This window comes from Dipodomys ordii, unplaced genomic scaffold (genome assembly GCF_000151885.1).
Source record: "Dipodomys ordii isolate 6190 unplaced genomic scaffold, Dord_2.0 Scaffold98, whole genome shotgun sequence".
Classification (NCBI taxonomy): Eukaryota; Metazoa; Chordata; class Mammalia; order Rodentia; family Heteromyidae; genus Dipodomys; species Dipodomys ordii.
In genome coordinates this window covers 4463338-4491179 of record NW_012267314.1, presented here as the reverse complement: position 1 = coordinate 4491179, position 27842 = coordinate 4463338, and the positions used below count along the sequence as shown (strand labels likewise).

The following is a 27842-nucleotide window of genomic DNA, read 5'->3' as shown; positions in this document are numbered from 1 at the left end:
CTGTAGATATAACCTTCTGACTGATTGCTAATTAATGACTAGCAAAAAACAGTTCAGGGTGGGCAGCATCAGCAAACAGCAAAGCAAGCTGAGGTTTGCAGAGCTGCCTGGCTGAAGTAGCTGTTGGCCATACACCAGAGTTCATGTGTCCTCATGACTGGTGCCAGTTCCAAGGTTATTTGCCCCAAACTTTAGAGTCAGATCTTGAGTTAAACTTAGGAAAATCATTCAAAATGGCTACATTGATCAGATTTCTTCCAGGAATATGCTAGGCAGTGTCATGCTTCACAAGCATTCCTGTCACCTTTGATAGATCCATCTGCTGTACACAAACCTCATTGTTACCATTCTAATGCATTCTAGATATCTGACTCAGTTCTACCAAAAACACTCAAAACTAACAGGGACGACTAATATTTGAATACTCACTTTGTATCAGTCAAGGCATTAAGCTCACAGCCCCAACATGGAGGAACTGGTAGAGTTTCTATGTTAGCTTGAGAATGTCAAGGATACAGTTGGTCAGCTAGGTGGCAGGTGGAAGGGCTGAGACCAGAACCCCACTAAGCTTCACTGTCCCCATAGGTTCTAATGGAAAGTTTGGTCTTGGCAGGAGCAGACAGTTCAAGAGCAGACAGCTCTTGGTTGCGGGATAGTCATTTATACACCATAGGATGTTTAGCAGCACCCACAAAAAGCTTATAAATCCACCAACATTCCTACGTGTGACAACCAAGAATGCCTCCAAATATTGCCAAATACCCGCTTGGTACTGGGGGAACAGGCACAACATTTCCCCTGGCTGAAAATGTCTATTGTTAAGATTTGGAACACATAGTATATTAATAAGGGTAGGCTAAGCTGCAGTAACTAATAGACCCCTTTCCCCCCCCCACTCTAGTAGCTTAATGAACATAAGGTTCTTTCTTCCTCCTACAACAGTCCTTTGTAAATGATTCCATGAGGTCTTTCAGCCTGACAGGACAGGGCTCTGCCATCATCAACATGTGGCTTCCATAGTTACAGCATCTTCATCTCAGTGTTGAAGGGAAAAGAAAAAACATGGAGACCACATGGAAGGCAGGTTTCTTACTGACACACAAGCGACCCACATGCTTTCTTCAAACCATTGGTGAGAATCCTGCCACGTTTTTTTAAAATAGTTTTGTGAACAACTGACCATCTCTACCATGTGTTTTACATCTAAGTATTCCTAACCGAAAACATACATAATTGCATCCCAAAATAAAAATAATAAAGAGCCAGACTGGTGATCTGAGGCTGAGATCTGAGGATTGTGGTTCAAAGCCAACCTGGGCAGAAAAGTCCCCCAGACTTCATCTCCAAATAAGCAGCAAAAAGTTGGGAGTGGAGGTGTGGTTCAGGTGCTAGAACACAAGCCTTGAGCAAAAACAAGCCAAAAATAATAAATAAGGAAACAAACATTTTAGTGGTGATGGGATCATGATTAATCTCTACTGAAAGCCTAGAGATTGTTTTTCAATGAGTCTTCCTTTAGGAGTTGCAGCGGATTGAGATCCATGTATCTTTCTGCTGCCCCACCCTACACCTCTCCATCACCCTTTCTTTCTACCCTTCTTCCCATCATCCCTAGCTACCTCTAAATATTTTGGCTTTTCTACTCATTCTTATCCATCTTACCCATATCAGGCTAAAAAGAGGGCTGCTGAGCGTAACCTAGTTCAAAGGCAGGAGCTACTATTATTATCATAGTGTCCTGGAAACCCTGTGAGTAGAGAGAGTCAATGAGGGGACAGACTAAACCTTTATCAGCCACCAGAGGTTTCATAAACCATCCTTGGAAGTTCCAAGGTTCTTACCACATTGATGGTGTTTCTAGGAAAATATTTTCATATATGTATACATTTATATACATATATATATAATTGCCCTACCCATCTTTGATACACATTTCTGTAGCTATTCTGATGTGCCAAAGTGAGATGTCCAGACACTTCCTGAAAGAGTAAGCAGAGGAAAACAAGTGGTTAAAGTGGTTTTAGTGTACTGGTAAACTTTGCCCTCCCCACATCAACTAACATCATTATAGACACATTCCCATGAGAAATTGAAGTCCACCTGAATCTTTTCAATAGTGACTTTTTAGAGAATAAATTAACCATTGATAAAATAGTCTATTAATTTGTTCATCTTTACCAGGGTATGGTTTTCAAATCACCAAGAACGTGGTGGCAAAGGCATAATAATTGGCAATTGGCATGATAATTATGAACGTTATAACATTCCAGTGTCCCCCTAAGGAACAGCCTCAGAGGATGGAAGGTCACTCTGGGGCGACCTTCACTCTTGACTTATTGGAACTTGGGGCTGGACTAAGGCAATCCAGGGTGTTGGTGGTCTTGGGTCAGGCCGTGTAAGGAGGCCACTTTCTCTCTTTTTCCCTGGTCAATCACTTGAGGTAAACAGGGCCCGTGGGTCAATGGAGTACTGAGCTTAGCACTCACAAACCTCATGAGAATACATAGAAACATAATAAAAATGGAGGATCAGATTTACATGCTAAATAGTTAAGAAACTCATACAAAGTATAGGAAATATGCCAATTTATCTTTTTTTGGGGGGGGCCGGTCGTGGGCCTGAACTCTGGGCCTGGGCACTGTCCCTCAGCTCTTCAGCTCAAGGCTAGCACTCTACCACTTGAGCCACAGTGCCACTTCCGGCTTTTTTCCTTTTTGCTTATGTGGTGCTGGGGAATCGAACCCAGGGCCTCATGCATGCAAGGCAAGCGCTCTACCACTGAGCCACCTTCTCAGCCCAGCCAATTTATCTTTTTAAAAAAAACTCTCTGGTGACCTGTGTGGAAACTTCCATTTTCCCATACCTACCACCCAATATGTGGGAAGAGTGTAATGGGAAGTAAAGTGAGTGAGGAAAAGTGAGAAATAAGAAATAGAAAGAACAGAGGAGAAAAATATAATAGGCAAAGAAAAAAAAGGGAAGGCAATGCCAGAAGGGTTGGGCTCTGAGCTCTTGTGAGAGGGGTGTTGCCTGAAGAGGTGGAGAGTTCTATAACCTGCGAGGCTATCTAGACCCCAGTGGTTCCCAGTTCACTGAAGGATGGAAATATCTAGTAGAAATGTGTGTGTGTGTGTGTGTGTGTGTGTATGCGTGCGTTTGCGCACACACACTTGCATTTTCAGGCTCCTTAGCCATTCTTTGGAACTGGGTACAATTTTTGCATTTGCCTGGTGTTTCTCCTGGATAAAATCTTGCAAAAGCAATGATAAAAATTTAGAAATCCAAATGATATGCGGTGTTCTCTAGTATTGTGTGGGAACAAATTCATGTTATCATGACAAAGGTTCTGTAAGAACAGAGCGTATTCAGTGGACGATTATGACTTGTTAGGAGTAGATCCAAACACTTCTCCTCTTTGCTCAGACTAGAAGATTAAAGAATGCTTGTTGCCTGGTCTTCATTAATGTTAAATTAGACTAATTAAAAAAAATGCCACAGTTATCCTTAATGCACTTTTTATTCCCAAGTTATGAGAAAAAAAAAAGGGCTCGAATCTATTTCAAAATCTTTTAGTGTGAGAGTTGACTTATTTCTGAAAAAACTAACATGATTGCTTATAAATATAAATAGTTGGGAAATTTTTTTCCTGAAAGAAAAAGAAATACTCTTTTTAGGAAATATCCTAAGTTAAATATTCTTGTGCCAGCTACGTACAGCATTTCTGTCCATAAAAATCTTGGTGTTGAGCTGGGAAGGTGGCTCAGTGGTAGAGTGCTTGCCTTGCATGCTTGAGGCCCTAGGTTCTATTCCTTAGCAGCACATAAGCAAAAAGAAAAAAGCCAGAAGTGGCGCTGTGGCTCAAGTGGTAGAGTGCTAGCCTTGAGCTGAAGAGCTGAGGGACAGTGCCCAGGCCAAGAGTTCAGGCCCTGCAACCGGACCCCTCCCCCCAAAAAAATCTTGGTGTTAACAAGGAGATTTAATATGCCAGTGTTTTTCTGGAGTGAAATCTACACATACAGTGTAGATTCAGAGATGGACAGCATACTAAAAAGGAAAGCAGATTGTATCACAAGTAAAGTGGAAACAGATCAGAGTTGCACTTTACAGGTAGGAATGTGTATTTTATTTCTCTGATGAAGTCCTTTAAAATGATTGCAACTTTTAAAAGGCCCCCTCCCATAGCTTTACTTTTCAGGCAACATTGTGACTTTAAATGAAAGGAAAGGCATTTCAGAAACTTCAGTTAGCTCAGGTGATTGAGTAGCTGTTATTTCTGGTCTACTAAAGAATAGCTAATGTATTTCAAAGACTGCGGGGGGGCGGGAATCCTAATGAAGATTTGCTAAAACAAGTTCTTTCATTTGGGTTAGAACCATGCTGCTCTTTGGATGTGTGCCATCTTGACTATTCAATTATACTGAGTGGGCAGAGAATTATAAAATTTAGGAAATTATGTTCTCAACGCATCAACCTGCATTTAAGAGAAGTTTCTCATGGCCAAAAATGCCTCCTCTTCCCTCCCCCCAAAACATGTTACTTGTACCTGGTGAAACTGATCACAGTGGATATTAATCCCATCAGGAGAAAACTGTAGCAATTGTGTGTGTGTGTGTGTGTGTGTGTGTGTGTCCAACCACTCCTGTGTCCTGCCACCAAGAAAAGGAAGAGGCAACTTGGGCTGATGTACATCTCAACTATGCTATTTAGTAGTTAACTGATCTCTGATCATTAGTGTTTTTAGTTTGTCCTCTTCCCAAGATTATTTTACCATTTAAAAGGAAAGACTTTGTTCCACTCAGCACTTGCATACATGGAATTTTGAAAGCCATAAAGCCATTGACATGGTAAAATTTGAAGAGGACTGTTTTGACTAATATTAGTATACAGTTTAGGAGTATTACATGCATTCACATTGTATCCATTACCAGTAGCTATCACTAGAACTCTTCATTAATTTCCATAAATGAAAACTCTCCTTCCTACTCATCCTCCCTCAGCATCCCACCATTCTACTTCCTGTCACAATGAATTTCACCATTCTAAAAAGAATCATACACTTTCTCTCCTGCTATGACTGGCTTACTTTGCTGAGCAGAGTATCTTCTAAGTTCAGCCATGGTACAGCAAATCTCTTCCTTTCCTTAGAGGCTGAATAATAAATATTCCATTGTATTTTGAATACTACATTTTACTTACCCGTTCATATGTTGATGCATAATTGGGTTGCTTTTAATTTTAGCTTGGGATTTAAAAATTATTTAATGAAATCATGCCATATTTTAGAACTGGAAATAATCTGGTTAGGTCTTACTATAGATTCCAAAAGAGCAGGGAGGATCTCTATATGTTTTATACTTTGTAGAATTTTGTATGCAGGTTTCTGTTCTTACCACTCCGCATTGAATCTGATGTACATGTACGAGACCATTGATAAATATGTGCTGAATACTTAGCTGTGCATATTTGCAGTAGATATTTGCCGCTGTCATTTTTTTCACATGAGGAAACAGATCCCAGTGGTTGCTACAAATGGTAGTGAATTCTAACTTTGTTGCTTGCTACCTTTGATCTTGAACAGTTACTTTACTTCTACAGCCTTCTATTTCTTCCTTTAAAATGGGGATGATAGCCAGGCACTGTAATCCTACTTACTCAGGAGGCTGAGATTTGAGGATCGTGGTTCAAACCCAGCTCAGGCAGGAAAGTCCATGAGATTCTTATCTCCAATAAACCACTAGAAAACAGGAAGTGGCACTGTGGCTCAAGAGGTAGAGCACTTGCCATGAGCTAAAGAGCACAGGGACAGCACCCAAGCCCAGGGTTCAAGCCCTATGACCGACCCAAAAAAAAAAATGGGGATGATAATGAACACCTTCTAGGATATGGTGTGGGTCAGATGAGTTACCTCCTGTAAGTGCATAGCACAGACCCAGTCTAGCTCAAACCCTCAACAGCTGATTGAGGTCAGAGCCACAGATGCCACCACTAAATATGGTCAGTGCTGGGATATAGCCTGGTCCTGCCCCATTCATCACTTAGAAACAATTGGAAAGCCAGGCGTCAATAGTTTATGCCTATAATCCTAGATGCTTAGGAGGCTGAGATCTGAGGGTTGTAGTTCAAAGCCAGCCCAGGCAAGAAATTCCATGAGACTCATATCTCCAACTAACCACTCAAAAACCACAAGTGACACTGTGGCTCAAGTGGTAGAGCACTAGCCTTGAGTACAAAGAGGCTCAGGGACAACGCCCAGGCCCTGAGTTCAAGCCCCCTCAAAAACAGTTGGAAAAATCAGAAAGCATTTTACTGAGTGCCCCTTAGTACTAGTTAAGGCAGGTCCTCATATATACTTATGAATAATACATACTTCTGACTGGACATTTCTAAGATGTATTTCTTTTGTTGCCCACTTCTCTAGGTCTTGACCATTGCCAAAGATCAAATTGAGCATGGGGAATGGGAAGGTAGCTCAGTAGTAGAGTGCTTGTCTTGCATGCATGTGGCCCTGGGTTTGATTCCTCAGCACCACTTAAGCAGAAAAAGTCGCAAGTGGTGCTGTGGCTCAAATGGTAGAGCACTAGCCTTGAGCTGAAGAGCTGAGGGACAGTGCCCAGGCCCAGAATTCAAGCCCTATGACCAACAACAACAACAAAAAAATTGATCATGGGGATCTGAAGAGATTGTCCCTTCATCTAGTGTCCACATATTGTCCACATAGTTTGGACAAAATCGAAGCAGGAGATAGAGAAGAGTCTAGAACAATTAGGGTCACTTCCTGCAACCCATAATTTGCCCTTCCTCCCCTAATACTAGTATAGGTAGCTTTTGATGGTGAGAAATTATTTTTCTGCAAGACCTGGTATTTCTGGGTTTGTGTAAATGTAGTTGTTAACAGATGGGTTAATACCTTAGTCCCCTTCTGTCTTCCCAACTCCTGTTTTGAAGTAGGAGCTACCTCCAAAATCCCATTTGAACCAGAAGAAATACAGAGGGGTTCTGGGAAGAATATATAAACATTTGATTTGGGCTGAGTCAAACTAGGGTTGATTAATAGACAGAGCTTAGATCTGGACTTTGGCCTCTTGCTGACAGTCAGCTGTGTGCCCATGGACAAATAGCCTGTCTGACCTCAGCCTCTTGCTGTATAAATGAGTCCAATTCAGAAAGCCTCAATGTACAGATGACTGGCGATCACATCCCCACCAGCCTCAGCTCTCAAGAATGCAACCAGGAAATAAGTGAGTCCTTTGAGCTGCCAAAACAGATATTTCAAACACTGAACAGTAAACCCTGTGTCTTGACCCACGAAGAGGCCCAAGCTCTTACCATGGGCCCATTTACACTATATGTTTAAAATAAGCTTGATGATTTGCTTTCCTGGCCTATAGCCAATGGGAGGGGAGGGCGGTGTGTAACAAGGTGACTGTGACAGCTAAGGACCTAAAGGAAAGAACAGCTTCCTCCACCTAACCAATGTAAGACCACGGGAGGATAGGGCAGAGGCTCTAGCCACTCTGGTGAGTTCTATTTGTGAAGGGAACAGAATTGCAGTTCTTTCTGATAGACCTAAATTTTTTTTTAATTCTCTTTATTTGCCAGTACCAGGGCTTGAACTCAGGATCTAGCTGCTTTCCATTACCTTTTCACTCAAGGTTGGCTCTCTCTCATTTGAATCACATCTCCACTTCTGGCTTTTTGCTGGATAATTGGATAAGAGTCTCATGGACTTTTCTACTTGGGCTGGCTTCAAACTGCCCTCCTCAGAACTCAGCCTCTTGAGTAGTTAGGATTACAGGAGTTAGCTGCCAGTGCCCAGCTAAGAAATTATTTTACCATGTTAGCTGCAGCATCTAAAAATACATTGTCTGATGCCTGGCCTTCATAAACGAAGAGTTTATAACTAACTTTATAGATGGGTTTTATGGTGGTAAAGGAGTTATAACTTAGTTTTTAAACTACAACTCACAACTGTCAGTACACTCACAACCGTAAATACCCTCACAACTGTAAGTATACTCACAATGTTGTGCAGCCATCCTCATTGTTCTCTTCTAGATCTTTCTTGTCATCTCCAACAGGGTTGCTTTCCCCATGAAACAGGAACTGCCCACTGTCTTCCCTTCCTACCCCAGTCTGCTTCCTGTCTGTGGCCTACCCCAGGTCTCTTGTGCCCATGGCTCAGACCATATTAGTTCCAGGGTTCACCCACATTGTAGTGAGTGTCTAAATTTCAGTCCTTACAATGAACTTGTAATGCTTGGGGGGGGGTCTTTATACAGTAATGGATCCCTGAACAAAAGTGAAATTAAAGCTTGTAGAAAGAACTGTCTTCCTTAAGGGGAGGAGTGTTAGGAAAACAATACAGGTCTGCAGGGAAGGTGGGGAGGATCTCACCTTAAGCACAAGTGAATGAATCCTTGTTCGACTTTGACCACAATTCATAAAACAGGAGTTTTGATTTTATTGAACTAATATGAAGAAACCCACCCAGAAAGTAGGTTACAGACAGTAGTAGCCTGCCCATGATGTTTCAGATGACAAATAGGTCACGCCTCAGTTTCCTCTGCTGTCTATAAGACGTATGTGTGTGTGTGTGTATCTGTATGTGTGTGTGTGTGTGTTTGTGTTTGTTTATGTGAGAGAGAGAGAGAGATGGGGGGGTAGCAAAGGAGCCATTCCTTTAAACTTAAAGATATTTTCTTTTAAGGAAAAAAACCCTCCTTTTTCTCTGTCTCTACATGTACAAGAAAATGTCCCAGCATCCTCAGCTGCTGGCAGGGCTTATGAGCCCCTGCTGTTAGCCTTTCAGGAGGCTCCCACAGGGGCTGAGGAAGGAGGGCGCTGGGCCAGCCCACAATCAATGCCCAGCTGCTTTTGTCCTCTTTCCACAAAGCCAGGGATAAATCACTTGCCCCGGGGTCTGTTTAGGGCCCAGACAATGGTGTAACAAATGCAGATGCTCAGAGAGTTAATCTACTTTTGATTAGAAAAGCGGTTCTTTTCTTGTATCCAGGCTGGAGCTGGGAAGATGGGGAGTCGTTTAGCAACCTTTGTCATCTTCAAGAGGTGGTGGTGTAAAAAAAGACTGTCCCTGGGACTGAGCGGGGAGGGAGGGCTGGAGAACTATTGATCTGGATTAGGACTCTGCTTTTCTTGCCACTGTGTATGTGTGTGTGTGAGAGAGAGAGAGAGAGAGAGAGAGAAAGAGAGAGAGGGAGAGAGAGAGGGAGAGAGAGAGAGAGTACTAGCCATCAAAGGGGCTCTTTTCACCCAACCCTTTTGGTCTCTGCTTCATCCTGGTGGCAGATATTCAAATGTCCAGGAATCTGTTCTGCAAACATCACTTCTGGAAGCTCAGACACAGCTCGTACCTCAGGGCTGGCATCAGCTCTGAGAGAGAGAAAGAGCTACAGAGGAGTTTCTAGCTCTTCCAGAGATGACCCTGGCTGTCTTCTTCCTGGATTTACAAATAGAAATATGTACAGCATCTCTGGACCCAGGACCCACGGACCCTGGGGTAGGAAGAAGCAGAAAGGGATGGGGACAAATCTTAAAGGTGACTTAGCCAGGTGTGACTGAGGTGGAGGGACAATACTGGCAGCCAGGATAGAACAGGAAGAGAGAAGTTGAAGGGACAGGGGACAAGGGCATTGCTTCTTACTGGAGGAGCAAGGGAGTGGGCGGGGCTAGGATATGACAGAGGAGGAGCCTAGAAAGGTTGGCAGGGACCACAGACCTTGAAGGAAACAACTCCCTTCTCTGCCAAAGGCTATGACAAATCATTGCAGGTGTTTAGTGGCAGACATACTTCCAGTCTTGAGTTTTACAAGTCATTTGAAAATTAGAGATTAAGTAATGTGTCCAGAATTTTAAGTCAAAAGCCTCAGCTCCAGGAGTCCCAACAAACTTGGTCCCATGAACTGGGTGTTACTGGCATGCGTTCTGTATTCTGTAGGGAAGGAGCCAGAGCTAATCAGTCTTGATCAGACTTGGTGATCTTTATCTCAGGATTGGTGGGGAAGGGGGCAGCCTTTGCTGCCAGGGGCTTGTGGCTCACACGTGTAATCCTAGATACTCAGGAGACTGAGATCTGAGAATCTCAGTCTGAAGACAGTCAAGCAGAAAAGTCTGAGACTCTTATCTCCAATGGACCAATGAAAAACTGCAAGTGGAGATGTGGCTTATGTGGTAGAGTACCAGCCTTAAGTGAAAAAGCCAAGTTAGAGAGGGGGTGGGAGAAGGTCTTAGAATCCTAGGGCAGCAGCATTTTCCATGCTTCTCACCCTCTCCCACCATGGATGGTTGATAAGTAGCTGCCTGTAGAAATTGGTCTTCAATGTCTCTCAATACTGGGGCAGAACTTGTCATCGTGTGTCAGTGTACAGATAGAATTTGTTGGCTTTTGAGCCGGAAGGGACTCCGATCCAGCCCACCTCTCGGCCCTGCCTAGAAGGAAACATGATAGCAATTGCCACCAGCCAGTGTGCTCAGTCTCTGGGCCAGTTGGCTGTAATGTGCCTTTGTGACCAGTCCTGAAAGGCAGAGCAGGCCTGGGCATTGTGCTAGTCCTATTGGGAGTGGAGTCTCAGCAAAGCCATCAGGCCGCCCACAGTCCAGGGCCCAGATCCAGGCTTCCTGATTCGTAGCTGGTACATTTGCACCATACCACACCCGGAGCCTGTCCATGGTGAACCTGGCATTCGGTCACCAAAACCCTGTGTGGTTTTGCTGTCCTGGAACAGCATATGTTCAGCAGATGGAAAAAAAGATATGCAATACTTCTGTAGAAAGTCCTGTGGGGGGAGGAGAGGGGTGATGAGTACTGTGAATTGAACTTGGGTTTCATGCTTACCTCTTGAGCCGTGCCACAGTCCTTGGCTTTTAGTTTGTTTTTCAGGTAGGGTCCTGTGCTTTTGCCTGGGTTGACCTCAGAGTGCAGTCCTTCTACTGCTGCCTCCAAAGTAGCTGAATTACAGGCATGCATTGCCACATTTTACACACACACACACACACATATAATCTCTTGAAAAATCCCTTATGAAAATCCTGTCTTATGAGCATGTTCGCTTTCACCCTCTGTCTGCTGTGCTGTCTGGATCATTTCAGTTCTTAGTGATATCATCATGCCATAGACTTTGTGCCTTAAAGAGATGAACAAATAGTTTCCCCATATCACACATTTCATCCCTTGGCTACAAATTTGACCCAGGTCTCCAGAGCAGTATGACAAAAGGAAATCTTTTAACATATTCCCTAGCTAAGCACCCTTTGCAAATAAGTTCCTTGGGAGCATCCCGAGGAAAGTTCCCCCTCTTCCCCTGCTTCCTCTCTGCTGGGTCCCTCTGCCTATCTCTGCAAGCCGTCAGGCATCTGTATCAACAAATAATTTTCAGTAGAGACTTTGCTATGATGAGATCAACTGCAGTATAACTAGAAGGGCAATCAGATATGTCCTTAGGGGGCCCCTCATTGTTTTTGGTACAGTGAATGGAATAATTTGGCCTATGCACTTCCATATTTAGCAATGGATTACCTAATGCTGTCCGAGTAATAACATTCATCCCCCTTGAAAAGCAGCCCGGAAAGTCAGCCCTGGTGTAGATTCTTTATTTTAATATATTCAACCTCATTGAACTGTGATTTTCGAGGAGAATAGCTTGACCTTGAGCTATGTGACTCTGTAAATGGCCAAGTTGAAAATTCTTGTCTTTCTAGTTAATACTATCCAGGTAGCCTCTGTCTCTCTTGTTTGTTTGAAACTTTATTTGGTTTCAAGGTTGGAGTTCTAAGGAATCTAGCCCACATTAGCACAAGTCTTTTGTCTTTAAAGCCTTCTGACTCATCAGATGAACACTGTTTGAGTGCCTACTGAATATAAGTGGACTTGCTATGAGACTTATCTACATATTCTTTTGGTCTCTGTATAAAAGATGATAAAGTGGTGCATTTTATTAAATAAATCATATAGTTAACACATGTTTAGGTTAGGCATACAATAATCAGTAATGTGTACATGAATGTTGGATGTGTTTGAATGTGCTATTATTTGGTGTCTGTGGGTTCAAATTTCTGAGCCTCTACAATTAAGAATTAGGTAGAAACTGGGCACCCATGATTCACAGCTGTAATCCTAACTAATCAAGAGACTGAGATCTGAGGATCTTGGTTCAAAGCCTAGCCCAGGCAGAAAAGTCCATGAAACTCTTTATTTCCAATGAATCGTGGAGGTGTGGCTTAGGTGGTAAAGCACCAGCCTGGAGCAAAAGAGCCAAGGAAGAGCTCTAGGCCCTGAGTTCAATCTCTCCTACCAGCACACACATACACCACACACACACACACACACACACACACACACACACACACACACACACACACACACACACACACACACCATCTAACTCCTAGAATAAGTCAACTTCAAGCTTTCCTCTTGTTTATACATAACTGTTTCTGTACAGAACTTTTAAAGCAAGGTGGTGGGTTTTCAGTGCCCAGCCCGTAGACAGCAAATCCTGGTTTGAATATGACTTGAGGCATATATTGACTTGGCCATGGTGGAAGAATAATGGAACCTATCTAAGCTCCCAGTAAAAGAGGATTCATAAAGGAACCCACTCTTTAGGGTTCAGTGGCAATTAAATAAAATAACGCATAATCAACTAATTCAGTGAGCTAGCAGTAAACTTTAAGGTGATGATAGCACTGAGGAGGAGTTGTGATTCAGATTATCTAATAATGTGCATTTATTTTCCTGATCTTTTATTTTTTTCCCACAGTATAAAAATCCCTTCAGGCTGTACTTAATTTTGCCTTAATGGCTGATTCAAAGTAGACCAGCAGTGTTCTGGTGGTAATTGAGATGAATCGGTTTCTGATTTTCAGGGATGTGAAGCTTTGCCTAAACCTTCCCATCCACCTACCACCTACCACCTCCTCAGCCATCCTTGCTTTCTACTTCAAAGATTGTAGCCACAACTAATTATATATAACTGTGCCTTTACCTGGCTTGTAACCAGGAGAGTTAAATAAATAAATAAATGAAAGAAATGCTATGTAAAGTCACCCAGATGATGAGCAGAGAAAATCAAGTGATGGAAGCCAGGGCTCACTTTTGTATCCTAGCTACAAAAAAGGCTGAGATCTGGGGATCCTGGCTCGAAGCCAGCCCAAGTCAGAAAGTCTGTGAGACTCTTATCACCAGTTAACCAGCAAAAAGCCAAAAGGGCGGAGCTGTGGCTCAAATGGTAGAACAGCAGCCTTGAGGAAAGAAGCTAAGAGACAGTGCCTGAGTTCAAGCTCTAGGCCTTCAGTTTAAGAAGCCCCAGTTTTTTCCCTCTCTCTCTCTCTCTCTCTCTCTCTCTCTCTCTCTCTCTCTCACACACACACACACACACACACACACACACACACACAGATTTAAGCATGTTATATTTCAGTTAAAAGGCAATGCTTCCTTATGGCGAGGTAACTGCCATGGTTAGCCACAGCTCTATAGGGTGGTGCCCAACTCAAAACTGAAGAGCACTTCTAGCTTCTCCGGAACATTCTGAGCACAAACTGGTCACAGGTATTGTTCTAATAACTCTTCCTTAGTGCCCTCTTTGAGTCATTCCAGCCTTATAAGCCCAGCCTGACATGTGATTTTAACCTCCATATACCTCTGTGTGTGTCTGTGTGTCTGTGTGTGTGTCTGTGTGTGTGTCTGTGTGTGTGTGTGTGCGTGTGTGCGCGCCAGTCCTGAACTCAGGGCCTGAGCACTGTTCTTGAGCTTTTCTGCTCAAGGTAGAGCTGTATCACTTGAGCCACAGCTCCACTTCTGGCTTTTGTGTTGGTGGCTAATTGGAGATGAGAGTCTCTGTGGGCTTTCCTGGGTTGGCTGGCTTCCAACTGAGCTCCTCAGATCACAGCTTCCTGAGTAGCTAGGATTACAGGCGTGAGCCACCAATGCCTACCTGTTCTCCTAAGGCCACCTTCCTTTTCAGCTCTCTTAGAGATGGGGAGAGGTGAATGCACTGGGGTTTGGTCATGTGGCTCGTGTCTTCCCTGTGCTGTCACCTGTGTGGTCAGGAAGAGCAGCCCATCCTCCAGTCTGTGCCTTCCTGCTACCATCTTCCTTCTCCAGCTGTGCAGCCCCGAGATCTTCCCATCCTGAGCCAACCACTTCTTGTTGTCCTGTACCTTGCTTCCTCATGTCTGTCCTCCCATGCGGCTTCTTCATCTCCCATCTTCTTCTCTCTGTACTGTCACCTCTGCTGATGTTCATGGAGTCCACTCTTCCCTTACCTCCTCCAGGAATGACTCTACTTCCTGAGATCAACAACTTGGCCCTTCATCTCCTGTCCCTGCCTGCCACAGAACGTTTACAAGTCCTGTGTCCAGAACACCAATCTGCTGTTTCTTTTTAGTTCCTCGGAGAAAGGGATCATGTGTGCCTCATTAAAAATAATAATAATAATAAGCCAGGCACCAGCGGCTCACACCTGTAATCCTAGCTACTTAGGAGGCTGAGATCTGAAGATTGCAGTTCAAAGCCAGCCCGGGCAGGACGTGAGACTCTTATCTCCAGTAAACTACTCAGAAAACCAGAAGTGGCACAGTGGCTCAAGTGGTAGAATGCTAGCCTTAAGCTGAAGAGCTGAGGGACAGTGCCCAGGCCCAGAGTTCAGGCCCCACAACTGACAAAAAAATAAAGGAAGGAAGGAAAGAGAAAAAAATCTTGTAAAACAGAACTTGACACCCATTTCCACGTCCTCAAGAAAGGGTTGGGGTTATCTGAACGAACATGACGATGCTTTTGATCTGTGGATACATGCGTGTGAATCATTTGAGTTTCAGTGGCATCAAAAACGTAACACATGGCAAGAGAATACTTTCTGGAAAAGGCAGAGAAATTGGAGAAAGGGAAAAAGACACTTTCTCTAAAGCAGAAATGCTTCATCCAAAAAGAAAGCAGATCTTAAGCGCTACCAGAGAACTTGGCAGGTGAATGTTCCTAGGCAAAGCTGGTTTGAAAGGTGCCAGCCTTCACCGCAGGCAGCCTTGTGAAATCAGAGCAGGAGCACAGAGGGACAGAAACCTCCTGCTCCTTCTGTTTCTACAAGCCAGAGGAGAGAGAGTAAGCATAAGAAATGACAACAATGAAAAAAATCGAGTGTTGATTGACATTAGAATTGTAACTACTTTTCTCTTGTTATAGTTTATTACTAGACCAGAGTTCTAATGTTTCATGACAGTTCCCGAGGAACGGCTCTTAACCAGATTTCTCTTAGGGCATCTTCAAGAAATGGGTTAGGAAGTGGGTACCGGTGACTCGCACCTGTAATCCTATCTACTCAGAAGGCTGAGATCTGAAGATCGTGGTTCAAAGATAGCCTGGGCAGGAAAAATCCATGAAACTCTTATCTCCAATAAATGACCAGAAAACCGGAAGTGGCGCTGTGGCTCAAGTGATAGAGCGCTAGCCTTAGGCTGAGGGACAGCGCCCAGGCCCTGAGTTGAACCCCACAACTGACCAAAAAAAAAAAGTTAGGAAGGACATTGAATTTGCCTTCTGTTTCCAGCAATCTCTTCCAGATCTTTCTAGGGTATCCATTCTTCAGCTAGATGGTTATCTAGATCTCAGTCTGGTTAGGACAGTGTGTGTGTGTGTGTGTGTGTGTGTGCGTGTGCGCACCCGCGCGCACGTGCGTGCACACACATTTTCTTTTTTTTTTTTTGGGTCCAGTAGTGGGCCTGAACTCTGGGCCTGGGCGCTGTCCCTCAGCCCTTCAGCTCAAGGCTAGCGCTCTACCATTTGAGCCACAGCGCCACTTCCGGCTTTTTTCTTTTTGCTTATGTGGTAGCTGAGGAATCGAACCCAGGGCCTCAAGCATGCAAGGCAAGCGCTCTACCACTGAGCCACCTTCCCAGCCCCACACATTTTCTTTTAACTTTGCACAGACTAAGACTTTTGTAAAATATGATGAGAAAATGAGTGACTAAAAACAGGAAAACAGAAACAAGACATACCAGATAATATGCTCAGATTTGTGACTTGATTCAACAGAGACCCAAATGATTATGTTAAGATATTCAATTTAGAATGTATTATGATTAGGGCACTGGGGGCTCAAGCTTGTAATCCTAGCTACTCAAGAGGCTCAGATCTGTGGATCTCAGTTCAAAACCAGCCCAGGAAGGAAAGTCCATGAAACTCTTATCTCCAGTTAACCACCAAAAAGCTGGAAGTGGTAGAGCACCAGCTTTGAGCAACGAAGTTATGGGACAACACCTCTGCCCGGTGTCCAAGCCCCACTACCAGCACAATTTTTTTTTATTAGTAGTAAGTTAAAAATCTGTATTAAAATAATTCAGAATGTTGTGTACGAGTTTCTACATGGTTGATTTCAATTTCTGACTTCTCTTTTGGCAGAACAAAAACAGTTTGCCAACTGATTCCTGTACATTTGGCACATCCTGAATAGAACCACATTAGGCTATCCTTGGATCTTGTCGTGTTTTATGCTGGTACTGGGCTTGAACTCAGGGCTTCTTGCTCTGGCTTGGCTTCTTCCACTCAAGGCCAGCACTTTACCACTTGAACCACGAGTCCCAGCATACTTAGATATTTTCAAAGATGGGTAGTCAGAGGAATGGTAAGTTGATGGAAGGAGAAGTCACCTACAAAATCTTACGCTGGTGAAGATCTTCAAAACAACTTAGAAGAGAGATACTTTAAAGGAAACCGAAAAACCACCAAATGGTGATTGTTTTTTAAAGAGCATCTTGCTGTTCTCCTCTTCTCCCAAAGTAGGGTTAATTCTTTGATCTTCTTAGAGCATAATTATTCCCTGTGCAAACATTTTAAATTGTTCCTTCCTTGTGAACAGGAGGGAAGCTGTGCGTGCTGACCTCAAGCCAATAAAATTAATAAGCAGCATGGCAGGTGCTAATAAATTTCCCTGGTGTCCTTGCCCTGTCATTTGCGTCACAGAATGAACTGTTATTAGCGCAGAGATGCAACGCTCTCATTTTGGCTTCAGATGAGTTTACAGCACCGGCGCTGTATGCACTATGGTAGTTGTCAGTAACTGGCTCAGGGTTTACATATCAGGTTTTTAAAGACTTAATTATAATCAGGAGGGAAACAAGTGTGGCCATGCAACTTTGATCTGTTATCTAGAGTGACCTACAAAAATGTGACCTTTCCTAGTGCTCTGTTTTCTCAACAACTTCAGAAAACAAACAGCTTTTAAAGTCTAGTGTGTCTCTTCCATGAAGGCTGAACATTTAGAAGTTCTTTTTCATTGGAGATGGGCCATCATTCGTTGGAAAGAGGCCATAATTCTTTGTCTCTATCTCCAGATGAAATTCCTCAAGCTCCTTAACTTGGTCTTTTACTCACATGAAGAATTCAGTCTCCTCTGATTTCTGCAAGTGAGCAAGCTTTGTACTTGCAGTAAGAAAATGGGATTGTTCCTTGTCTCGTTCAGCCCCACCAACCAGGGGAATCTGGTTGCTGTGACTCGGGCCTGGCCAGACCCTGGTGTTTTGCCTCTTTCATTTTGGATGTGATCTTCAGGATTGTACAGCAGCACAGAGGAGACTGCTTTTATCTGTTATTTTAGATTATTCCAGCTGTTTTCACTCTTCCTTTTATTGTGTGTTTGCCTCCTGCTGAGTTCTTTCTGCAACATCCCTAGAAGAAGAGGACCCTCAGTCATGAACTCTCACATAAGCGGTGGAAAGCAGTCTTCCTCTCCGCGGCTCAGAGAGCTCAGCTTCGTCAGGTTAACCCACTGTGGGTCTCAGCCCATGTTAAATGTCTTTTGAGCCGGGCACTGGTGGTTCACGCCTGTAATCCTAGCTACTCAGGTGGCTAAGATCTAAGAATAATAGTTCAAAGCCAGCCCGGGCAAGAAAGTCCAGAAGACTCATATTTCCAATTAAGCACCAAAAAAGCCAAATGTGGAACTGTGGCTCAAGTGTTAGGATGCTAGCCTTGAGCAAAATACTTCAGGGACAGCACCCAGCCCCTGAGTTCAAGCCCCAGGCCAGGAAAAAAAAAGAAGTATGTTTGGAAGCTGTTTCTTTTCCTTCCTTCCTTCCTTCCTTCCTTCCTTCCTTCCTTCCTTCCTTCCATCCTTCCTTCCATCCTTCCTTCCAACTTCCTGCTTGCTTGCTTGCTTGCTTGCTTTTCTTCCCTCCCTCCTTCCCTCCCTCCTTCCTTCCTTCCTTCTTTTCCTCCTTCCTTCCTTCCTTCCTTTCTTTCTTTCTTTTTCTTTTTTCTTTCTTTCTTTCTCTTTCTCTCTCTTTCTTTCTCTTTCTTTCTTTCTTTCTTTCTTTCTTTCTTTCTTTCTTTCTTTCTTTCTTTCTTTCTTTCTTTCTTTCTTTCTTTCTTTCTTTCTTTCTTTCTGTCTTGGGGCTTGAACTCAGAGCCTGAGTGCTGTCCCTAAGCTTCTTTTGCTCAAGGCTAATACTCTACCACTTGAGCCACAGCACCACTTACCGTTTTTTCTGTTTATGTGGTACTGAGGTATCGAACCCAGGGCTTCATGCATGCTAAGCAAGCGCTCTACCACTAAGCCACATTCCCAGCCTAGATGCTGTTTCTTTGCTAAAATATGTCCATAATATTTGGCCTTATCACAGGAAAATGAGTTATGTTATTTTTTTTCTTTTTATAAAATAATTCTACTATTATTAAATATAATTTTACTGTCATTAAGGTGCTGTACAGAGGGGTTACTACTTCATAATAAGTGCATTACTCTTTTGGACAGTATTACCCCTTGCTTTGCTTTCCCCCCAATTTTCCCCTTCCATCCTGCCCATGAGTTGCATATAGTTCATGTCCTTATTTTTTTTTAACTTTTATTAGTAAACTAGTATGGGAGGGAAGATTTAGTTTTAGTCTTATGAATTCAATATAATGTGTAAAACAACTCTGCCACATTACAGAATGTTTTGTTTCTCTTTTCCTGCTACATGAGTTTTATAGCCCTCTCTCTCTCTTTCTCTCTCTCTTCTTTCTCTTCCCATACTGGGGCTTGAACTCAGGGCCTGTGCACACTATCCCTTAGCTTTTCCCCTCAGCCTAGTGCTGTACTACTTGAACCTCAACTCTACTTCTGGCTTTTTGTGGTTAGTTGGAAGTAAGAGTCTCATAGACTTTTCCTGCCCAGGCTGGCTGTGAACCTCAATCCTCAGATCTCAACCTTCTGACTAGAATTGCAAGTATGAGCTACCAGCACCCAGTCTTAGAATTTCTTTTTGTTGTTGGCTTTTTTTTTCCAGTCCTGGGTCTTGAACTCAGGACCTGAGAGCTGTTCTTGAATCTCTGGGCTTTTGTGCTCAAGGCTAGCATTCTAGAACTTGAACCACAGCTCCACATCTGGGTTTGGGCTATGTGCTTGTGTGTATGGTTGTGTGTGTGGTTAATTGGAGATAGGAGTCTCACAGATCTTCCTGCCCACTCTGGCTTCAAATCATGATCCTCAGATCTCAGCCCACTGAATAGCTAGGATTATAGGTGTGAGCCTCTATACCCAGGGAGAGGCTCTTTTAATCATATAAATGAGCCCAGAGAACAGGAGATACTCTGACATTATTATCACTAACTTTAATCTTCATGCATCCAGGAGAGCTGTGATACTGTTAGAGGGTAGAGGCTTATACCACACTCTTTCTCCTGGCTAAAACCTCGAATTCTATAAATAGGTAAGTATCATCTTCATTAATCAGACAGCAACTCTGGATTCTCATGATAGCAGTTAACAAGTGCATCAGTATCATAATTACTTTAAAAAGATATGAATTATTCATCTTGCATAGTTATGGATGACTAGGAAAAGGTCAAGAGTGTTTAAGATCCTTCTCATTGACTTCTCAGGATTACCTCGCCTGTATCAGGGAGCAAACAAAACTCCCCCTGGCAACTGAAGATCGAGCCGCCCTTTTTGGAAACATACAGGACATCTACCACTTCAATAGGTAAGTGGATCCTAAAAGGTTGTTTCTAACATAAGAAGAGTATGAATGTCTCTCAGACAAATACAGCCTAAGGAACCTTTACTTTTCATTTCTAATTAAGGGGCTTGATTTCCTCTCCCTCATTGATTTCTTTGAGATATGGTCTCATTATAATAGCCCAGGTGGTTCTGGAACCTTCGATCCTGCTGCCTTGATCTTCTCAGCTCTAGGACTATATACATGTGTCATCAAACATTTTTATGGACCATTGTGCACTGATGTTTTTCTAGCTAGAAACATTCTTGCATCCTATGTGACTCTCCCATTTAGTATTCTATCCTTCTCCATCTTTCTGACTCAAGGAAGAGACCTATTTGTCTTGGTAGGGGTTGGAAATCTTTCTCCCACACCAGGACATAAACATGACACCCTAATAGGTATACCTACCCACTTTTGTTCATCTTCACCTACACTGGATTTTCTATAAATTTTCTTCTGCCTGGGGTGTGAACTGATCACAGTAAACATGCAGTAAATCCTGTAAGTCCTACGATATAAACATGCTGATCATTTCAAGTAATTTAGCAGAAACTTGTCAGCATTTAGGAGGGTAGGAAATAGTAGGCAAGAAAATCACACCAGTAAATAGGAGGGAGGTAAATGAGTCAGGAGTGAGTAAGGAAGTTGTCAGTTGAGAAACTGTCTCGGTGGGAAGAAGGTGGGAGGGCAGGCTAGGAGCACTGATGCTCAGATTCAGCTGTGGGGATTAGAATCCAGGTTAAGCCGTGTACATGGCCATAGGTGAGTCTTTACTGAGTTGGTCCCTGCTTGCCTCAAGTCTCTGTGAATCTTACAAATGCAGCTTTCTAGGCTCCCATGCACACACACACACTTGTTTACTTTTCCTTTTTCTCACAGCATTCAGCAATTTCTAACCCAGGATACAATGACCTTTTCTATCATATCTGTTGTTTCTCCCCCACCGCCACCACCACCTCCCGGAACCCTCCAGTAAGAGGATTCCTGCCTACAGATTATAGGTGTGAGGCACCTGTGTCTGGCTTTTGAAGCTTATTTAAAAATGCAATGGCTGGTCAGGTGCTGGTGGGTGGCTGAGCTGGACACTAGCACCTCACATTTCTAATTCTAGCTACTCAGGAGATTGAGATCTGAGGATCCAGGTTCAAAGCCAGCTCAAGCAGCCAAAATAAAAAAAAAGTGTAGCTTAAGTGATTGAGCATTAGCCTTGAATGAAAAAGCTCAGGGACAGCATGCAAGCCTTGAGTTCAAATCCAAGGACTGCCCATCCCTCCTCCCCCGAAAAATGCAGTCCCTGGATGCTTTAGAAATTCTGATTCAAGCCTGGCGCTGGTGGCTCACGCCTGTAATCCTAGCTACTCAGGAGGCTGAGATCTGAGGATTATGGTTCAAAGCCAGCCCGGGCAGGAAAGTCCGTGAGATTCTTATCTCCAATAAACCACTAGAAAACTGGAAGTGGTGCTGTGGCTCAAGCGGTAGAGCTCTCGCCTTGAGCTGAAGCGCACAGGGACAGCACGGCTAGGCCCAGAGTTCAAGCCCCACGACTGACCAAAAAAAAAGAAAAGAAATTCTGATTGAGCAACCCTGGTGGTGGGTCTGGGGCATTGTAGCATTGTGAAAAGCCTCGAGTGTCCAGCCATGTGGACAGACGCTGTCCAGATAAAGTAAGCACAGCAATCAGAAGATAAAATACAGAAAAAAACAGGAGTAAGAGAATTCAGAACCACAGGTTCATTAGTACCGTGTTGGTGTTGGCGCCGTCGGTGGTGATAAATCTTGTGAATCCCTGTGTGGTTTCTCCATTCAAAGCCTACTGATGACACTGCACGCCAAGAAGAGATGACAGGGTGACAGAGCCGGATGCTGGGGACCCTGGTCTCCTGTGGTTGGGCTGAAAGCTGATGGTAACAAGGAGCTACAGAAGGCATCCTTCTTGCCGGAAGCCAGAGAGCTTCAGACGCATCATCCCTTTCCCCACCCCATCTTCCTGCACCCCATAAGCCTATCTTTCTATGCATCATCTAGAACCCCTGACTCCAGTCCCCAGACCTTTAGCCTTGCGCCTCCCGCTAGAGTGCAGCATCCGTGCCTCGGGAAGTCTGTTTGACTCCAGGAAAGAACTTGGATTCCTCAGGATATAAATGCTCACATGTCTCCTGCTGGAAAGAGGCATACCGATGAGCTAGTCACTGGGGACTCTGCAGTGCAGCCTGGGCTGTTAAAGTAGGATGAGTGGCAAGACCTTCATGTTCCAAAATTAATTCTCCACTCTTTCCTTTTGGATAGTCATCGACCTTGAAAGTCTGATCTGTCTAAAACAGGCTTGAAGCACTGATGCCCTGACAACTACAAATGACTGTGTTCCTGCTTGCCCCTACGTAGCTCATACCATTCCCGTATCATCTCACTTAACCCTCTTACTAGCTCTGGGAGGCAAGCGGGATCTACTGTTATGCTCACATTTTATTTATTTTTTTACCAGTACTGGGGCTTGAACTCATGACCTGGGCATTTTCTCTGAGCTACTTTTGCTCAAAACAAGAGCTCTACTACTTGGGCCACAGTACTATTTCTGGCTTTTTCTGTTTATGTGGTACTGAGGAATGGGTCCCAGGGCCTCATGCATGCCAGGCAAACACATGAAGCCATATTCGCAGCCCAGTACTCATATTTTATTGAAGATGAACAAACCTTACAGGTTCAAGGACATAGAGCCAGATATACAGTTTCAACCATTTTAAATACATGCTTTTGTCAAGACTCTAATACCTTGCATTGCTCTCAGAAAGCTTGTTTGGGGCTGGGAAGGTGGCTCAGTGGTAGAGAGCTTGCCTTGCATGCCTGAGGCCCTGGGTTCGATTCCTCAGCACCACATAAGCAAAAAGAAAAAAGCTGGAAGTGGCACTCTGGCTCAAGTGGTAGAGTGCTAGTCTTGAGCTGAAAAGCTGAGGGACAGCGCCCAGGCCCAGAATTCAGGCCCCACAACCGGACCCCCCCCAAAAAAATAGAAAGCTTGTTTGACTTTTACACTGAATTATTGATACTGTTTTGTCTCACTTGTCTTTATTTCCTTTCTCTTAAACCTAAGATCTAAATTTAGAGCTCAAACATCTTTACTGGTTATTACATTTGGTTAAATAAGAGCACCAGTGTGAGATTTTATGTCAATGCTATTTATGAATCTTTTATCATACCCTTTTACATCAATCAATTTACAAAAATATAGCTCTTTTAGAAAATCAATGTCAGGGCTTGAAATGATAAACTTTAAAGTTTCTATTATTGATTCAGATCTAGGTCTCTCAATATAATGCAGTGCCATTGTGGTCCACCAGGTAAGATTTCAATCTCCAAAATTAAAGAGGGCAAACGAAGTGGTTTCATGCTGTCCTGAAGAAAAACAGCTGACTACAGTTCTTTTTTCCAGGAAATAGCATCTCTAATCTGAAACACACACATACACACACACAAACACAAAATCCAAATAGTGTGTAAATGACCTCCCAGCCACATGCAGAAGGTGATTTGGTGTGTGGGTTTGTGCCATGTCTAATAAATATCATTGTGTGTGTGTGTGTGTGTGTGTGTGTGTGTGTGTGTAAACTGAAATCGGGCAGAATCTGAAATTAAAAAAACACTTGGTTCTGAGCATAGAAGGTAAAGGATACTCAACCTGTGTTTCTTTTCTTTCTTTCTTTCTTTCTTTTTGGTTGGTCATGTGGCTTGAACTCAGGCCCTGGGCTCTTTTGCTCAAGGCTAGCACTGTACCCACTTTGAGCCATAGCACCACTTGTGGTTTTCTGGTCATTAATTCAAGCTAAGAGTCTCACAGACTTTCTGGCCTGGGCTGGCCTTCAACCTCAGTCCTCAGATCTCAGCTTCTTGAGCAGCTAGGATTACAGACATGAGCCACCAGTGTCCAGCTCAACCTGTTTCTGAAATACAGAGAAACATAGTATAAAATGATAAACACCAACTTTATTGAAGTCTTTTATTGTGTATGTGCACTGTATTTGCTTTGAAATTTCTTGAAGCATAAAAGTGTCACAGATGCTGATGATTGTAGTCCTTCAGGCAGCCCTGTGCTCTGCGGGGAATGAGGCTTGTATATGCTGCTAATGTTACATCATCCAGGTAGTAGCTAATAAAAATTCACAATAATCCTAGTCTACTCAGGAGGTGGAGATCAAGAGATTCAGGAGATTTTGCACATGCAAAAAGTTCACAAAACTCCATCTCAAAAGCCGGTGTGATGATGTTTTCTTGCCATCCTAGCTATGCCTGGACAAAAGAGTTTACGAGACCCTATCTTAATATAAAATGCACAGTGATGTGGCCCTGTCATCACAGCTACCAGCAGAACATATGAATAGGAGGACTTCAATCCAGGCTGGCTTGAGCTGAGAAACCTTATTTCAAAAATAACCATAGTAGGGCTGGGAAGGTGGCTCAGTGGTAGAGTGCTAACTCGCCTGCATGAGGCCCTGGGTTCGATTCCTCAGCAGCACATTAACAGAAAAGGTCAGAAGTGGCGCTGTGGCTCAAGTGGTAGAGTGCTAGCCTTAAGCTGAAGAGCTCAGGGACAGCGCCCAGGCCCAGAGTTCAAGCCCCACAACCAACAAAAACAAAATAATAATAACTATAGTAAAAGGGCTGGAAGCCTGGCTCACATAGTAGAAATGATAAACACCAACTTTATTGAAGTCTGGGAAACATTAAATTCAAAACAAAACAAACAAAAATAATTCCTAGATGCTGTATAGGTTTTGAAGTTATTTTGTTTAGAACATTTTTTCTGTTATTTTAATTAGCTGTTATTCTCATCTAGAAGGCTTTTAGTTTTTATATATGAATACTGTATCCAACTATCTATACTTCCCCATTAAATAGTTCTAGTATTGGCTTACAGAGTCTGTTAGACCTCTATAAAGACAATTATATCTGAAAATGAGAATTTCATGCCTTTTCTTCCGCCTTTTATGTCTTTTCTTGTCTTATTGCTATGGATAAGTCATCAGTGTGGTAGATGATGGCATCATTGGTTGCTTTTTGACATCAGAAACATTTTACTATTAAGTGAAATGTCTACAGTGGGATTTAAAAAACACATGCTCTTATCTTGCTTGAATTTTATTATGAATATTGTCCTTAATAAAATTAACACTTGATTTTCCTCCCCTTCATCATTCAGTGCATCACAAGGATAGACATTCTGATTTGAATTGCATATAACAAAACTAAAATAAACCCTGCCTGGCCATTATGTATTTATTTATTGTATTATATATTTATGCATTGTATTATGTATTTATGCATTGTGTTATGTTTTATGTATTAATGCATTCATGAGTTTGATTTGCTTGCATATTTTAGAGACATTTTTCATAAATGTTCATGCATGACAGTAGCCTTTTTCTTTTGTCTTTTTCTCCATTCTTTGATATACAATGAGATTTTAACTGTCATTTCACAACATTTTCCATCATGAAATATGCTAGACTACAATTCTTTCATTTTTGTTTTAGTTTTGGTAGCCAAATCTCTTTCTCTCTAATCTCTATGCAAGCTTCGAAATTTAAGTCTCTGGTTTGGAATAAATCTTGAAGTAGTCAGGTCATCAGGGTAGTTGCAAGAAATCACTTTCCTTCATTCCAGCCAGCCCTCCAAACTCCTAAAACCTTTCCTTGCTGCAAACCAAAGAAGAAACACCAACTTCTCTTGGAATAGAGAAAAGTTATCTAAACTATCTTTTGAACCCATCTTTTAAAAGGAAGAGTAATAAAGACTCTTCATCCAGATTGAATTCTTATGTTTCAATTATTTCTTCACAGATTAAAATGATCAGACTTTTCATCTTTCCTCAAAAGATCTGAGTAAAACTTTCTTCATCAGCTCTTTGTCTGATTCAGTATACCTGTGCGGGTCATTGCTGTGGGGGAAACTGACCTGGGTCTAGTGGTATAGCACTGAATGCCATTGTGGGTATAACCATGGAAATGTGTCACATGATCAAGGGGTGAAGAAAAATGCCTTGAAGGATAGTGCAGCTACTTTTGTTTGAGAGGCAAATCTTTACAGAACAGGCTAAAATAAAAACAAAAGAAAGAATGCCTTGAGCCATGTGATTTGGGAAGTTCATGATAAACAATCTATAACTGAGGAAGGGAGAGCACCATCCTCTGTCTCAGAACATCCCTTACCACTCAGTGTCTCCATCTTCTTCACAATGGTAGGAATCTTTTTACCCATGGGCTCCTGTCGCCTGTCATGTCAGTGCCAGTGTATCAGCAAACCCAATGGGACACTTTCCATTCATTCCCATGTGTCCTGTGTCTCCATGGGTATCACAAATCACAATGACCTGTGAGTGGTGGGAAGAGGAAGTCCTGCAGTACTGCTGAGAATCCAGCAGACCAGAGGGAAAAGGCCCTTGCCTGATCCTTGTTCAATGTAGAGCAGTAAAACCTTCAAGGTCATTTAGTTCCTGCCTTCAAGTTCACGTTAGAGATCACACACACACACAAACTTGATTTCTGATATTAGTCATTTCTTTCCTCCCTTCCTCCCTCATTTCTTCTTGTCTTCTTTCCTTTTCTCTCTTCTCTAAGTGAAGTTTATGGATTTCTAGTGCTTTTGTTTTCATCAATTCTGTTTCATAATTTTCAATGATTTCCACTATATTATTATTATTATTACTACTGTTATTATTATTCAGCAATGGTAGATTGGTTAAATAAATTGTTGTATATCCACACAAGGAAATACTATGCAGTCGCTTACAATAATAATACTTCCACTAAAATCTAATGTCCACTGACAAGAGAGCCATTTCCTCACCCAGCATAGCTTTTTTGTGAAGTACCATCTCTGTTGATCTGAGATATGTTAGTGTGATTTGAACATGTTATTCTTTCGGTGTCCTGACTTACCTAGGCAGCAGTCTGATGAATGAATATGTGTATGCATTCAGGAAACTGGTGACAACCTTCCAAAACGCTTCAGTGTTAGGCAGGGCTGGTGTCTGCTGGGAGTTACTCATCAACCTGTGTCCAAACCCCTGCTCTACCAGGCCCTTGAATAAATCCCTTCTCCAAGCCTTGGATATGATGACAATAGACCTTCAGTTATCAAATATGATTCTTTGTGAATATCATGAGAAATGTTTGAACCTTGAAGTGATATAAAATGTCCTCAACCAAAAGACTGTCATCTAATACTTCCTGGCTCTTGTTCTTTTGTTAGTGAACTTCTGCAAGACTTGGAAAACTGTGAAAATGATCCTGTGGCTATAGCAGAATGCTTTGTGTCCAAGGTAAGTAGGGTTCATTTTTCTCTAGATCCACCAAGACAGATAGAGATTACAGGTTGTTTTCCATGTAAGTTAGAACAACTAGCTTACTTCTATTGCATGAAGCCAGCTGTTACCTCTTTGAGTTTTTTTTTCTTTGTTTTGTTTTTGCATGTTGGAGGTTGGGTTTTTTTTTTTCTTCAAGTAGCAAAGAGAAAACTATACTATTAAGGAAAAAGGGAGATGCTAACATAATAGTTGTTCCAGAACTTCTGTAGTAGTTGAATAATGTCACTTTCTCCTAGGAAAGACTTGAGCTTTAAAAGTAAGAATAATGTTAGAAATAGGAAGAAAGTAAGCTAGGCCCAAAGAAACATAGTCCCCATGGTTTCCCTTATTTGCAATAGCTAGTATATGCCTGAGACAAGCAGAAAAGGTCAGATAAGTTGATGTTAGGCGAAATGAACCCCAAGATAAGTATTCAAATGTTTTTCTTTCATGTGATTGTTTCTAACATATTTATAAGATGATTTCTTTGTTGCTTTGTATGTCCCTCCCCACGGTA

The 27842-nt window shown here is 42.6% G+C and overlaps 1 protein-coding gene across 1 annotated transcript in view; it reads left to right on the top strand.

The window, feature by feature from the left end:
• The window catches only part of Plekhg1 (pleckstrin homology domain containing, family G (with RhoGef domain) member 1), a 135473-nt gene that overhangs the window by 70790 nt on the left and 36841 nt on the right, over positions 1–27842 (top strand). Inside the window, exons 3-4 of the mRNA XM_013026954.1 lie at positions 19871–19971; positions 27232–27301. Coding sequence (XP_012882408.1) covers positions 19871–19971; positions 27232–27301 — 171 coding nt within the window. The remainder of the gene's footprint in view (positions 1–19870; positions 19972–27231; positions 27302–27842) is intronic.